The sequence below is a fragment of the Podarcis bocagei genome, assembly GCF_964188305.1.
Source record: "Podarcis bocagei genome assembly, chromosome: 10".
NCBI lineage: Eukaryota > Metazoa > Chordata > Lepidosauria > Squamata > Lacertidae > Podarcis > Podarcis bocagei.
In genome coordinates, this window is record NC_138135.1 from 6,323,864 (window position 1) to 6,338,660 (window position 14,797).

A 14,797-nucleotide genomic window follows, 5' to 3' on the forward strand; every position below is an offset into this window, starting at 1 on the left:
CTCCACCTCTGCTGTGTGGCGTGGAGCAAACCATCAAGCTCATATTAACTCAACCTTCGCCAACCCGGTGCCAACAACCCGGTGCCAACTACTGCCATCAGTTGGCTGGGGCAGAAGCGATCAACTCTCCCCTCTTGCGGTTTCCAGAAACTGATATTCCAGAAACATTGCTACTTCTGACTATGCAGGCATCCTGGCTAGGAGCCACCGAGAGCCCTCTCTGTGATGGCCTGGGACTCGGGGTCGGAGTCAGAGACAGAGGGGGTCTCAGTCTGAACCGGATCCTTTGCCTCAGACGGCAGCTGAACCAAATCTGGGGCTTGATCCTGAAGAGTCCCAGTCTGCACAGGTTCCCCTGCAGCAAACCCCAGGTGGGCCGAGTCAGGGGCCTGAGCCTGCCCTGGCTCCAGATGCGGGGATGACCTCGTTGCCTCCAGCTGGGCCATCACTTACAGCTGCTCCACTACCAGTTGGGTCAGGAGAGGCTGAGGCGGCCCCTGGGTCTAGTAACCCACCGACGTCTCCCGAGCTGCAGAGACTGAGGTCTGAGAGAAGGAGAGACCTGAGTACTTGCAGGAGGAGTGCTCGCCTTCAGGTGAGAAAGGGAGGTGAGTCACCGGGGGATCAGGACCGGCCGTTACCCTGACAGAGATAAAAGGCTGCTGGACCCCGCCCCAGGTTGTGGGAGCAACGTTGCTGTTTGCCAGAAACTGCCTGAGACCCTGCGCCTGACCTTGTCTGGTTTCCTGCCTTGACCCTGTCGGACTGACTCCAAGTGGAACCCTTGGATTCAGGGCCAGACCTGGACTGCGTTACTCGAGTTACCCCCGGGCCCAGCACACTCTCCTCCTCTGGGAATTGGTCCAATCCTCTTTCAAAGCTATCCAAGTGGCGGGCAAACCTGCCTCCTGATGGAGGGAGTTCTGCAGGTTAACTCTGTGCCATGTGAAGAAGGACTTTCTGTCCTCTGTCCCAAGTCTGCCAACGTTCAGCTTCGTCAGATGTCCTGGATTTCTAAAGGTTATCGGAGAAGCTATAAGAACTTCTTAAGCTTGGGCAAGCTTAGTTTGGTCGCCTAACCTGCAAGGACGAAGGGATCCAATTTCCTGTGTTCTTGCTGTGCCCATTTCCTTCCTCGCTCCGGGGGCACTGCTCAACCATGCAAGCCCTGAAATAAAAAAAACTACCTGAGTTTGGCTGGGGGCTGAGCCACAGCGGTTGTGCCTGACATCTGCAACCTGGGGAACATTTGCTCATTCACCTGTGTGGCTTCACTTCCCCTAAGAAGGACGGCATTTTGCAGCGGAGAGAGACGTGCAACAGGCAAGTGAAACCCCTTTGCACCCTTTTTGCACCCTCAGGGGAAGCACTTTGAAAGAACAGGTCTCCCCATGGGGAAAAGGGAAACAAAGGTTGCTGGAAGGACAAGTCGGTTTGGATAGACGTTCTGCAAAAGGCGCTCATCTCAGCTTTTGTTCCTCTTGTTCCTTCCTTCCTCTCTCTACCACCGAAGGTCCTGATCCTGATGTCTCCGATCTCCTGCTTCCACTGTGTCCTCCTGGGTCTCTTGGCCACCGGCTTCTTCCCGCAAGGTGAGTCCCCCTTTCTAAAGCCCTCAGAATCCAGCCCATGCTACACAAAGCAAACAAATCACAAATTTGAAGAGCTCAGAGGAAACCCCCAGCGGTCATCTAGCCCAACCCCCCTGAAATACAGGAACCGCAGCTAAATAATCCCTGAGAGAAGGCTATCCAGACATGGGAACCATCAGTCTCCCCAGGATTCGAGTTCCATTTACTGGTCCAGGACTAGCACGGCTTCTCCTGAGATCCCTGCACTGCTCGGGGTTGGGCTAGATGACCTTTGGGGGGGTCCCTTCCAAGGCAACGATTCTGTCATTCCTGACTCATGTGTAATAGAGACATGGAGCTGGGTATTGCCAGCATACTGTAAGCTGTCCCATTCCTCTGGGGGGTGTCCCTTCTGTGGGCACCATTTGGGTTGGGAAACTCCCTCTCTCTCTCTCTCTCTCTCTCTCTCTCTCTCTCTATATATATATATATATATATATATGTTTGCTTTCGAAGATTTTCACGGGTACAGGAATGTAGGTTTTGGTGTCTTCGGGTGTCTTCCCGTGTAAGAGTTGGGGTGTCTAGGCGACGTTTCGACGAGGTCTCACTCGTCATCTTCAGGCTGGTGCTTTCGGCTTCTTGTTACTAGAACAGAGCAGGATCTCAGTGTTTGAGTTCCTATAAATACTGTTGAGGGGGTGTGGTGTATAGCCTCCAACGTTCTGGGCAGATAGGAAGTTCCTAGGTTAATGTGCCTTTTCTTCTTTTGTTCATTAATTACTTGAGGGATATCTTGAGTGATTACTTGAGTGATATTCTGAGTACCACTTAGGAGGGTCATTAGGTGTGGATTAGTTGCTAAAGCTTTCGTGTCTTGACCTCTTGACCTTGTGAAGAGTTTTTCTGAGAAGATGGCTGTACTGCACTTAGTTGTGCTCTGGCTTGGCTTCGTGTATAGGGGCGAGCTGTGGTTTTGTGCCCTGTGCCAGCCAGATCTGTGTAGGGATTGCAGGGGGGTGCAGCATCCGGAGGTGCCACTATGGTTTGGCTACTGGATGGTGTCTGTAATTTATCTGTGGAGAGGGTCTGGGTTTGGGTCTGGTGTGGTTGATTGGAGATGGCGTTCTGTGTGCCTCTGGTTCTGGTGTCGGTTTTTGTGGGGAGGGCTAATTTCCAGATGTCTGGCAGGCGGGACGTGTCGTCACGCTTGTTCATGTTGTGAGGGTGTTTCTCTATCTCGATGGCTTCCATGATTATTCTCTTGTGGTGATGTTCCATGTTAAAGAGTAAGATGTAATCCCTACACAGATCTGGCTGGCACAGGGCACAAAACCACAGCTCGCCCCTATACACGAAGCCAAGCCAGAGCACAACTAAGTGCAGTACAGCCATCTTCTCAGAAAAACTCTTCACAAGGTCAAGAGGTCAAGACACGAAAGCTTTAGCAACTAATCCACACCTAATGACCCTCCTAAGTGGTACTCAGAATATCACTCAAGTAATCACTCAAGATATCCCTCAAGTAATTAATGAACAAAAGAAGAAAAGGCACATTAACCTAGGAACTTCCTATCTGCCCAGAACGTTGGAGGCTATACACCACACCCCCTCAACAGTATTTATAGGAACTCAAACACTGAGATCCTGCTCTGTTCTAGTAACAAGAAGCCGAAAGCACCAGCCTGAAGATGACGAGTGAGACCTCGTCGAAACGTCGCCTAGACACCCCAACTCTTACACGGGAAGACACCCGAAGACACCAAAACCTACATATATATGTTTATTTAAACATACCATTTTCAACAGTAATTAAACATATTTTTACATCTTACTCAATATTTTTGACTTCCATCAGTCCTGTCTGAAAACTTTCCAATCTTATCTCTTAGTATACATTTCTTATTTTCCCTGTTGCGTTTAAAACTCATAACCAATATCTCTGTTCTTTATCTGCTTTGCAGCACTTCATATATTCCTCCTTACAAAACTTCTTGTGCTCCTACTACCGTAATTTGTTGGCTACAATTGCTTTTCAAATAGTTCATCTACTTCTTCCAATCTTCTGTAAATCTCTGGTCCCGCAGGTTTCGAATCCTTCCTGTCCTTTTGTCCAATTCTGCATAGTCCATTGCTTTCGTCTGCCATTTTTCAGTTCGGGGAAACTATTTCCACCCCTCTCGTTCCAGTATTGTGTCCCTGACTATGTTTCTGTGCCCCACATACAGGCACCGAGGCGGTTGAGTGTCCCACCGACTGGCTGCTGCACGGAGCCTACTGCTATGGAGTCTTCAGCACTAAATTATCCTGGAAAGAGGCTGATGTAAGAGGGATGTTATTGTTGCTTGGAAGGCACTGAAACTCATCTCGAGAGATGCTTGCGAGCAGAAAAGGGTCAGGCAGGAGGAGCTGCGTCAAGCAAAGGCCTTTGTTAGAAACACAGTGGCCTTATGATGGCCACATGGTGTGTGGTTTGCTCCAAGGCAGCGTCCACAGCCCTCCCTGCCCTATTTCATCCTCGCAACCAGTGCCGTCTTTCCCATACAGCTTAGTTGTTCGTTGTACCAGGGCGATGGCCTCTCAAGAGTGCCCCAGCGAGTAGGGGAGCTGCGTGGCTTTGCCGGTGGCCTCCCCTTTCCCTGAACGCCCACCAGCAGCTCCCCGTCAAACATATGGCTGGCGGGCATGCAGCTTCCTTCCCAAGCCTCCGTGGGAGGAGAGCGATTTTGGCAGAGGCATGGGAAAAGGTCGACAACTCTGGGAAATGGAGGAGGGGCACCAGAGGGATCTTTGCACCACGGTCGTTCAGCACAGACACTGAGGTCCAGCTCCGAGGGGCTTCTGGCGGTTCCCTCACTGTGAGATTACAGGGAACCAGGCAGAGGGCCTTCTCGGTGGTGGTGCCCACCCTGTGGAATGCCCTCCTATCAGATGTCAAGAAAATAAACAACTACAGTGGTACCTCGGGTTACAGATGGTTCAGGTTACAGACTCTGCTAACCCAGAAATATTACGTCAGGTTAAGAACTTTGCTTCAGGGTGAGAACAGAAATCGTGTGGCGGCAGCAGGAGGCCCCATTAGCTAAAGTGGTACCTCAAGTTAAGAACGGTTTCAGGTTAAGTTAGGGCAGGGCAGGGTTGAGACTAGCAGATGACCAGGTGAAATCCACTTGGCAGCTTCCCATTAAACACCGAAGCTTCATCCCTTCCTCCTAGAACATGGGTTGGTAAACTAAGTGTCATGCGCTGGATCAGGAACATTTGCCTTCTGAATCTGGCCTGTGGACGGTCCGGGAATTGCCACGTGGATCGCCAGCGCATGCGTTCTTTCCCTCTCCCTCCCTCTCCCATGATGGCGGTGGCACCTCCTACTCCTCCCCCCGGCTTCTCCCCACCCTGCCTAGAGGAGGAAGGGGGCTGGGCTTTGTTGGTGCCAGCAGCAGCAGCAGCCCTACGGCAGCCACTATTTTAAGCAGCCCCTCTCCGGAGCCCTTTTGTGCGCTGCTCAGCGTCCCTCTGCCACCACCACCAGCCCCTGCCGCTTGCAAGACACAGGTAAGCAGCCACTGGGGCTCATGGTGCTCTCGCATCATTCCCCCCCCCAAAAAAAAATATAGTCCAGGCCCCCACAGGGTCTGAGCGACAGTGGAGCGGCCCTCTGCTGGAAAAGTTTGCTGACCTCTGTCCTAAAAGGTAAAGGGACCCCTGACCATTAGGTCCGGTTGTGGCTGACTCTGGTGTTACGGTGCTGATCTCGCTTTATTGGCCGAGGGAGCCGGCGTACAGCTTCCGGGTCATGTGGCCAGCATGATTGAGCCGCTTCTGGCAAACTAGAGCAGTGCACAGAAGCACCGTTTACCTTCCCGTCAAAGTGGTACCTATTTATCTACTTGCACTTTGATGTGCTTTCAAACTGCTAGGTTGGCAGGAGCAGGGACCGAGCAACGGGAGCTCACCCCGTCGCGGGGATTTGAACCGCCGACCTTCTGATCGGCAAGTCCTAGGCTCTGTGGTTTAACCCACAGCGCCACCCACATCCCCTTTTCCTTAGGACATCCTTATTTTTGTCGGAGAAATGTTGGAGGGTATGGAGTTATGTGACCCCCCTCCCCCCGAGCCAAAGAGATAAGTAGGTTGGGTTTATTTAGCCTGGAAAAGCTCTTGAGCTTTTGTTTTGGCAAAGTTTTTTTTAAGGAAAATCACCCAAAAAATCTAAACAGGTTGCCCTAGGGTCTTAGGCCCTGGTTCCCCCCGACATTTTAAATGATTTTCGGAAATTCTGCCCTGGCGCTATTTCCGGCAGACGGATCCTGAATATGTGTGGGGAATCTGAGACATATGGCAGACCTACTTAAAAAAAAGAGTGGCGTGTGCCATTCGTGGCTTCTTCAAGCGTGCAACAGTGAGCTACAAATCCAATAGTAATGAGCCCTGCTTTTTCTCGGACCAATTCAGGAGGACTGCATGGATTACAGCAAGCGAGGACACTTGGCTTCCATCCTCTCCTCGACTCAGGGTGCGATGATCAGCAGCCACCTCCAGACCATGGAGGTCGAAGAGGATTTTCCGACCGGTATCTGGATTGGATTGCATGACCCCAACAAGGTGAACGTCCAATCCCAGACCTGCAGACCCCTCTCTGCCAAAGCCCCACAGGGTAGAAGGCGTGGGTCGGAGAAGGCAGGAGCAGGGAGGTGCGAGAAAGCCAAAGAGGGGCACCAGGGATAATCATCATCATCATCAACATCATCATTTATTATTTATTTCCCCAGGTTTCCCCAGCCCCTCTGGGCGGCTTCCAACAAAGTATTAAAATACAGTGGTCTGTTAAACATTAAAAACTTCCCTAAACAGGGCTGCCTTCAGATGTCTTCTAAATAGTTGTTTATTTCCTTGACATCTGACAGGAGCGAGTTCCACGGGGCGGGTGCCACTACCGAGAAGGCCCTCTGCCTCTTTTCCAGGCTAAACATACCCAGCTCCTTCAACTGTTCTTCATCAGGCTTAGTTTCCAGACCCTTGATCATCTTGGTCACCCTCCTCTGCACACCTTCCAGCTTGTCAACATCCTTCTTAAATTGTGGTGCCCAGAACTGGACACAGTATTCCAGGTGTGGTCTGACCAAGGCAGAATAGAGCGGGACTATGACTTCCCTTGATCTGGACACCAGACTTCTGTGGTTGCAGCCTAGAATAGCATTAGCTTTTTTTGCTGCTGCATCACGCTGTTGACTCATGATAAGCTTGTGGTCCACCAAGACTCCCAGATCCTTGCTGTGAGGATTAAAGGGGGATGAGAATTATATAAGCATCCTTCAGCTCCTTGGAGGAATGGTGGCATACATATTAAATAATAACAATAATAATAATAACAACAACAATAATAATATCCGTCATCATCTTTGCAGAAGGGATATTGGAAATGGGCAGATCGTTCGATAATCAACTATCTACCTTGGAGTAAAGCGGAGGTTTTGCCTGAACCTGGTACCCCGACAAAAGGAGGCTGTGTCTACCTGTCTCCCAGAACAGGTGAGGAGGTGCTCAGGCAACCGGGAGTCAAGGATCTCACCCCAGGTCCCACAAGCCCCCTTCACTCCTTTCTCAATCAAAAGTCAAGTGCACCAACTCTGGCCTGTCTCATCATTTTCTGCTGGCAAAGGGGGGAACTGAGCTATGACCCCCGTGCTCTGTGTGTGAATCAGGCCAAAGTGGGACCATCTAGTCCAGTGTCCAGATTCCCCCAAATTCACCTCCGTCCCCACATTTCTACAGCAATTTGCAATGACCTTTTTTAAAAAAAATCCTCATTAAAATCTGCCAGTGTTTCACTGCACACTTCCCCCAATAAACACATATCGGGGTGCAGGTTTTGACTAAGGCACACATCCCCCCCTGCAAGCAACCTCCCCTAATATAATGGACTTATACTTTTCACCAACGTGTTGGCTTTTATGCGTACTTGTGCATTTTTGTAAAATTTTCAGGTTGCCAGCTTCAGATTGAATGTGATTTCTGAAGGTGTTTTGGTTCAGGTATAGCGTTGGAAAGTGAAAATTCGATAGCTTCGGTTTTAAACGTGAGCTGGATCGAATTTCTCCATCGTCCCTATCTATAAGCACCAGCAAAGCTCTGTTCCTCGGGGCACATCAGTGCTTGGAAAGAGGGGAACTTCTCCTCTACGTTTCCGAGCACAATTTAAAGTGTTGGTGCTGACCTTGAAAGCCCTAAGTGGCCTCGGTCCTGTATACCTGAAGGAGCATCTCCACCCCATCGTTCAGCCTGGACACTGAGGTCCAGCTCCGAGGGCCTTCTGGCGGTTTGTTCACTGTGAGAAGCCAAGTTACAGGGAACCAGGCACAGGGCCTTCTCAGCGGTGGCACCCACCCTGTGAAACGCCCTCCCACCAAATGTCAAAGAGGAAAACAACTACAGTGGTGCCCCGCAAGACGAATGCCTCGCAAGACGGAAAACCCGCTAGATGAAAGGGCTTTCCGTTTTGGAGGTGCTTCGCAAAAAGAATTTCCTATGGGCTTGCTTCGCAAGATGAAAATGTCTTGCGAGTTCCTGCGGGTTTTTTTTCCTTTCCCCCCCGTTTTTCCCAAGCTGCTAAGCCGCTTATCAGCTGATCCTAAGCCGCTAAGCCGCTTAACAGCTGATCCGCTAAGCCGCTTAACAGCTGATCCGCTAAGCCGCTAAGCCGCTTATCAGCTGATCCGCTGATCCGCTAAGCCGCTAAGCCGCTTATCAGCTGATCCGCTAAGCCGCTTATCAGCTGATCCGCTAAGCCGCTAATAGCGCTAATCCGCTAAGCCGCTAATGGGCTTGCTTCGCAAGACGAAAAAAACGCAAGACGAAGAGACTCGCGGAACGGATTCTTTTCGTCTTGCGAGGCACCACTGTACCAGACTTTTAGAAGGCAGCCCTGTTTAGGGAAGCTTTTAATGTTTAATAGGTTATTGTATTTTAGTGTTCTGTTGGAAGTCGCCCAGAGTGGCTGGGGAAACCCAGCCAGATTTGCGGGATATAAATAATAATTTTTTATTATTATTGTCCTCTGGGTGAATCGTAGAATCGTAGAATTGGAAGGGACCCCAAGTTTCATCTAGTCCAACCCTCTGCAATGCAGGAATCTCAACCGAAATATGCATTCACTGTCAAGGGCAGTGTAGGTAGAGACAGTGTCTGCCTTACTTTGCTCATATCTTCTTCTTTTAAAAAAAATGAACTTTATTATACATCAATTAAGATCAGTTTAGGTAAAGGTAAAGGGACCCCTGACCATTAGGTCCAGTCGCAGATGACTCTGGGGTTGTGGCACTCATCTCGCTTTACTGGCTGAGGGAGCCAGCGTACAGCTTCCGGGTCATGTGGCCAGCATGACTAAGCCGCTTCTGGCGAACCAGAGCAGCACATGGAAATGCCATTTACCTTCCCACCAAAGTGGTACCTATTTATCTACTGGCACTTTTTGGTGTGCTTTCAAACTGCTAGGTTGGCAGGAGCTGGGACTGAGCAATGGGAGCTCACCCCGTCGCGGGGATTCGAACCGCTGACCTTCCGATCAGCAAGCCCTAGGCTCTGTGGTTTAACTTTACATATTAGTAATAACATTCAACTTAGACAGTACAAACAAGACATCCAATACACACTACACATATTACAACATAAACACGCCACACACACCATTGGCACTAACTTCCGATTGCTTTCATTGTGCTATTTTTCATTTTGTTAACCTATACACATTTCATTATTTTAGTTTCCATTTCTTCCAACAGATTTTATTATATACTTTCTTTATATTTTATGGTTCATTCTATGTCTGCCAGGAGGTTAGCATTATCACAGTAATGTCTAATGTATTCTTTTTAAAATTACCCAATCTTTATTAACTTTTTGTATTGAGTTTATTCTTATTCTCCCTCTCATCTTTGCGAGTTGTAAACATCCAATCATTTTCACTCGCCAGTCCGTTTCGGCAGGGATGTTGTCACTTTTCCGGTTCTTAGCTATTAGAATCCTAGCCGCTGTGGTTACGTACATGAAAAGGGGTATCAGATTTTACATTATTTCTGTGGGCATTATCCCTAACAGGAAGTTTTTTGGGGGGAATGAAAATTTAAGAATCTTCTTAAGTTCATTATATATGGCATCCCAAAATCCTCTTATTCTTTTACACTCCCACCACATGTGCATAAATGTACCTTTGCTCATATCTTCCAGATTTTGCAAAATTTCACATTGCACCATGCTCAGAAAAGATGAGGTACATGTGCAAGATGACGTTCGGGTGAAAGCAGCTGTCTGACTGTGTCTGCAAAGGACCCCTGGCAGCAGAAAAGCAGCACTTGGAGAGTCCTTGGACAAGAAAAACGGCAAAGAATGGCCCCTTCCCAACTCCAGCACACCAGGCCCCTCTCCTTATCATCATGGGAGTTGTGATGAGGCAAACTGGCTCCTGCTGAACCCAATAAACCATGTTTTGGTCATTCAACCGCTGACTCCTTTCTGTCCTGCAGACAAACTGGGGATGGGGAGACACAGGAGAAAGGGGTTGCGGTGGGGACGGACCGCCCCGGGGTGTCTTCGCTGAGGGGAGTGGCATTCAGCGTGCCACCTTGTTACAGTTTGTGGGTCGTAAATCCTTTGACCCACGGAGTCTGCTGCAACGGCACTGCAATAAATTTGATTTATTGCCACTCCAACAAATTTCAATGGCGCCCACACGCTGCCACTCACACACTGACACTCTTCTCAGTTGTTGGAGCACACGCAGCGTGCACACACAGCATAGAATGGCTTTGTCTGTGTCAACGTGGCATCCTTAATAACTCAGCTTGACACCAGTGCTTCTAATCTATCACTCTTTATTTAGAAGCTTGTTATTGTTGTTTAGTCGTTTAGTCATGTCCTACTCTTCGTGACCACCTGAACCAGAGCACGCCAGGCATTCCTGTCTTCCACTGCCTCCCGCAGTTGGGTCAAACTCATGTTTGTAGCTTCGAGAACACTGTCCCACCATCTCGTCCTCTGTCGTCCCCTTCTCCTTGTGCCCTCCATCTTTCCCAACATCAGGGTCTTTTCCAGGGAGTCTTCTCTTCTCATGAGGTGGCCAAAATCTTGGAGCCTCAGCTTCAGGATCTGTCCTTCCAGTGAGCACTCAGGGCTGGTTTCCTTCAGAATGGATAGGTCTGATCTTCTTGCAGTCCATGGGACTCTCAAGAGTCTCCTCCAGCACCAGAATTCAAAAGCATCAATTCTTCAGCAATCGGCCTTCTTTATGGTCCAGCTCTCACTTCCATACATCATACTTCCATACATTTAGAAGTTTACAAAAACAGAAAAGAAAGACATACAGAATCTAGCTGCATATTCGCAGCTTTCTGTCTCTAACAAAACAAAATAATCTTGCTCACAGTCTCAGACAGACTGCTCCCAGGGAAAGCTCACCCCCCACAGAGCACAGATCAAAGGAAAATGCCCAGGTCATGTGGGCAGTGCACCCAGCGAATCAGAACGCTTCCTGGAGTGTTAACTCTTAACTGTGCAGAACCACAACACACCTGCCCATGACTCCCAAGCCCACCGGCGATTGCTGTGCGATCTCCAGTCCTTGGAGCAGCTTCAGCGACCCCAGTTTCAGAAGCTGGAGCACGCTCTATTCAGCAGAGTAAACGCTACGCAACAGAAGTGGCAGGGAGACGCTGTGATGAGCATATTTACAAGCAGTTTATTCAGCATACATCAGGACAAAAGGAAAAACATGTCTTCTCCCCCTTCATGTCCAAGCAAGCAGCTTAAGCAATAGCTACAAACAAAATGGAAGTTCCCAGCAAGCTGTGCTGGAGTGTAAACAGGCATGTGACACACAACAATCATGCCTGTACTTAAGGTGGAATGGAATATCCCAACAATTCGGTGTGCCACCCGCCCATGACTCCCAAGCCTGCCCCAGGGGAAGGGGGGAGCTGCGCTGTTTTGCCGGCGGCATTCCCCCCTCCCCCCTTCATTTTGACAGCTGAGGGAGGCTTGGGAGTCGCATGCGGGTGGTGCGCTGAACGCCCGCCATCAGCGGCTCACTCCGCCCCCAGCTGCAGAACACGCGCACAGCTCCGTGCACCCGAGCAGTTATCCCGGGCCTGGGAGGGCACCCTCCGTGCCCTGCGCCCCTGAGGAGCGTGCCCGCCCTGGGCAGTGTGGGCATGTGCTCTTCTGCTGGGAAGACATCCTCAAATTGCTTAGCAATCTCCTCCACGGGCATTTCCTATAAATAATAATAATAATAATAAATTATTGATTTTAATATCACCAGTCAACAGCATAACAAAGCAAATAACATACATAAATGAAAACATTTCTAGACATAAAAAAAATTCCTTCCACCTATATTGATTTCCACTCTCCCGATCCCGGGTTCCAAGTTTTCTTTATCAATTGCATATTATTTGATATCTACCTTACGTTTATCCACAATATCCATAATTGCAGGAGCCATTCCAAGTCTGCCAAAGATTTCATACGATTACAATGTTCTATTAAATATAATCTGCATTTATCCCATTCTCTTTTGAACCTTTGATCAGATAGGTTTCTGATTCTCCATGTCATTTTTGCCAATTCTACATAATCCAATAATGTCTCCTGCCATTCCAGTTTCGTGGGTATATTCTCTCTCTTCCACCCTTTGGCTATTAGTGTTCTCGCAGCAGTTGGTTGCATGCATGAAAACCTTTTTCAGATCTCTCAGTATACCCATTACAGTGGTACCTCGGGTTACATACGCTTCAGGTTACAGACGCTTCAGGTTACAGACTCCGCTAACCCAGAAATAGTACCTTGGGTTAAGAACTTTGCTTCAGGATGAGAACAGAAATCGTGCTCCGGCAGTGCAGCAGCAGGAGGAGGCCCCATTAGCTAAAGTGGTGCTTCAGGTTAAGAACAGTTTCAGGTTAAGAACAGACCTCCAGAACGAATTAAGTACTTAATCCGAGGTACCACTGTATACCTAGGAGAAAGGCTTCAGGTCTTTTGACAAAAGCTAAATTTAAACTTTTTTTTTTAATTCATCGTAAATTATTTCCCAAAATCCCTTTATCTTTTTGCAATTCCACCACATATGACACCTGGCACACTCAGCCTCTTTGCATTTCCAGCAGATGTTGGAGCTGGTTCTATACATTTTCAACCTCCACGGGCATTCACTTTCCCTTGAGCAACCCTTTATGTGCTCTGCACAAAAGCTCTCCTCGCGGACTCATAGAATCATGGAGCTGTAGAGTTGAAAGGGACCCCCAGCGCTCATCCAGTCCAACCCCCTGCAGTGCAGGAATCACAGCTAAAGAACCCCTGAGAGGTGGCCATCTGTTTCAAAACCACCAGTGAAGGAGTCCATCCAGTGCCGGATTTATGTATAAGCTAAACAAGCTATAGCTTATATATACTCTCTTAAGTCCCCACTCAATTCGGGCGCCCCCAAAAAATTTAAAGGAGGGCGAAAAACTGGGTGTACATTTCCAAAATATAAGATAAAAAATGGGAGGTGGGCTCTTTCCTGGACTCCAACTCTCGAGCCCTGGACTCTTGGCCTGGTATCCATTCAGGAAACGGAAAGTAGGTTGGTTTGCATTGAGAAGTGGATTCAGCCGACTCTGCCTACTTATCAAGTATGGGAGTCCGCCCTCTCCCTCCTGGTAGCTCATGGATATGAATTAATGAGCAGCATCTGGTAGATTTATAGTCTTTTTATGACAGTATCATGCTGTGAACACAGATTGGCATCTCTCTGCAAGGATCAGAGTTGCTTCCACTGGATCAGAGTTGCTTGGAAGGGCATTCCACAGGGAGGGCGCCACCACCGAGAAGGCCCTCTGCCTGCTTCCTTGTAGCTTCGCTTCTTGCAGGGAGGGAACCGCCAGAAGGCACTCAGAGCTGGACCTCAGTGTCCGGGCAGAACAATGGGAGTGGAGACGCTCCCTCAGGTCTACTGGAAGGTCAGCACCAACACTTTGAATTGTGCTCGGAAACCGATGTAGGTCTTTCAAGACCTGTGTTATACGGTCTCGGCGGCCACTCCCAGTCACCAGTCTAGCTGCCGCATTCTGGATTAATTGCAGTTTCCGAGTCACCTTCAAAGGTAGCCCCACGTAGCGCGCATTGCCGTAGTCCAAGCAAGAGATAACCAGAGCATGCACCACTCTGGTGAGACAGTCCGCAGGCAGGGAGGGTCTCAACCTGTGTACCAGATGGAGCTGGCAGGCAGCTGCCCTGGACACAGAATTGACCTGTGCCTCCATGGACAGCTGTGAGTCCAAAACGATTCCCAGACTGTGCAACTGGTCCTTTAGGGGCACAGTTACCCCATTCAGGATCAGTGATTGCTCCACAACAGCCCACCACCAACTGAGCTGAGTCTCTCCCCTCCCCTAGCTGCAGGGGACTGAAATAACTCGCTGTCTTGGACTTCCGGGTTGGCGCCTCTGGCAATGGCTGATTTCCTCCGATCGGGAGGAATCCGCTCCGTGGAAAACAGGGTCTGAACCGCCACGGCGAGGCGGAGACCCATCAAAAACCACAGGCGGTAGAAGCCTGTGGACGTGGGATTCGGCTGGCACCTTTGCGCCCCCCCCCTACTCGCGGGGAAACCCGGTTTTCGGGGATCCGGAGCAACGTGGGGTGAGTGGCGCGGTGCTTTGAATTGACTGCTTCTTTCACGGAGTGAAGCAGCATTGCTGTTGCCGGAGAGCGCTGACTTTCTCCTGTGGACAATTGGATTTTAAACAACTGCCCATGAGTAGAACGGAAAATTGGATTAAGAAATTTTTTAATTTGGCACTGAAGCGGGAAGGTCCAAACAGGAAGTCCGCCTTCCCCTTTTTGTAGATAGATTGAAGCAAAGACACAGCAAGCTAGAGTTTAGAAAGTCGTCTGTAAAGGACCAAAATTTCATCATTTAAAATTACTGAACCCCCCTTGGAAGCAGGAGAAGAGGGGGGAACCTTTTTTAAGACTGTTTAAACCTGCAGAAGAGAGAGTAAAGAAAGGCAATTTTCCACCGTCTTGAACCTGGGAGCGGGGTGTCAGGACAGACGTTCTGGGGAAGTTCATTGACTATGGACAAACGTTTTTGACAGATAGTTAAAAGAAGAGAAACATATTGATTCCATTGTTCCCCTTCGCATTTAAAAGGAACAAAATATTGACAAAATGTCCGAAAAAGGAAAACT

The 14,797-nt window shown here is 49.1% G+C and overlaps 1 protein-coding gene across 1 annotated transcript; it reads left to right on the forward strand.

The window, feature by feature from the left end:
- Positions 1–1,490: 1,490 nt before the first annotated feature.
- Positions 1,491–10,068, forward strand: LOC308595823 (C-type lectin BfL-2-like). The gene is made up of 5 exons (XM_081210561.1): positions 1,491–1,592; positions 3,800–3,894; positions 6,027–6,176; positions 6,980–7,103; positions 9,798–10,068. The coding sequence occupies exons 1-5, from the start codon at positions 1,526–1,528 to the stop codon at positions 9,866–9,868; spliced, it is 507 nt and encodes a 168-aa protein (XP_081066687.1). The 5' UTR covers positions 1,491–1,525; the 3' UTR covers positions 9,869–10,068.
- The last annotated feature ends 4,729 nt before the right edge of the window (positions 10,069–14,797 follow it).

Bases quoted from the DNA above. Each gene is read 5' to 3' on its own strand.
- LOC308595823 (XM_081210561.1), top strand. From the start codon at position 1,526: ATGTCTCCGATCTCCTGCTTCCACTGTGTCCTCCTGGGTCTCTTGGCC. The intron at 1,593-3,799 runs GTGAGTCCCCCT...CCCCACATACAG, and splicing joins CACCGGCTTCTTCCCGCAAG to GCACCGAGGCGGTTGAGTGT. The intron at 6,177-6,979 runs GTGAACGTCCAA...TCATCTTTGCAG, and splicing joins GATTGCATGACCCCAACAAG to AAGGGATATTGGAAATGGGC.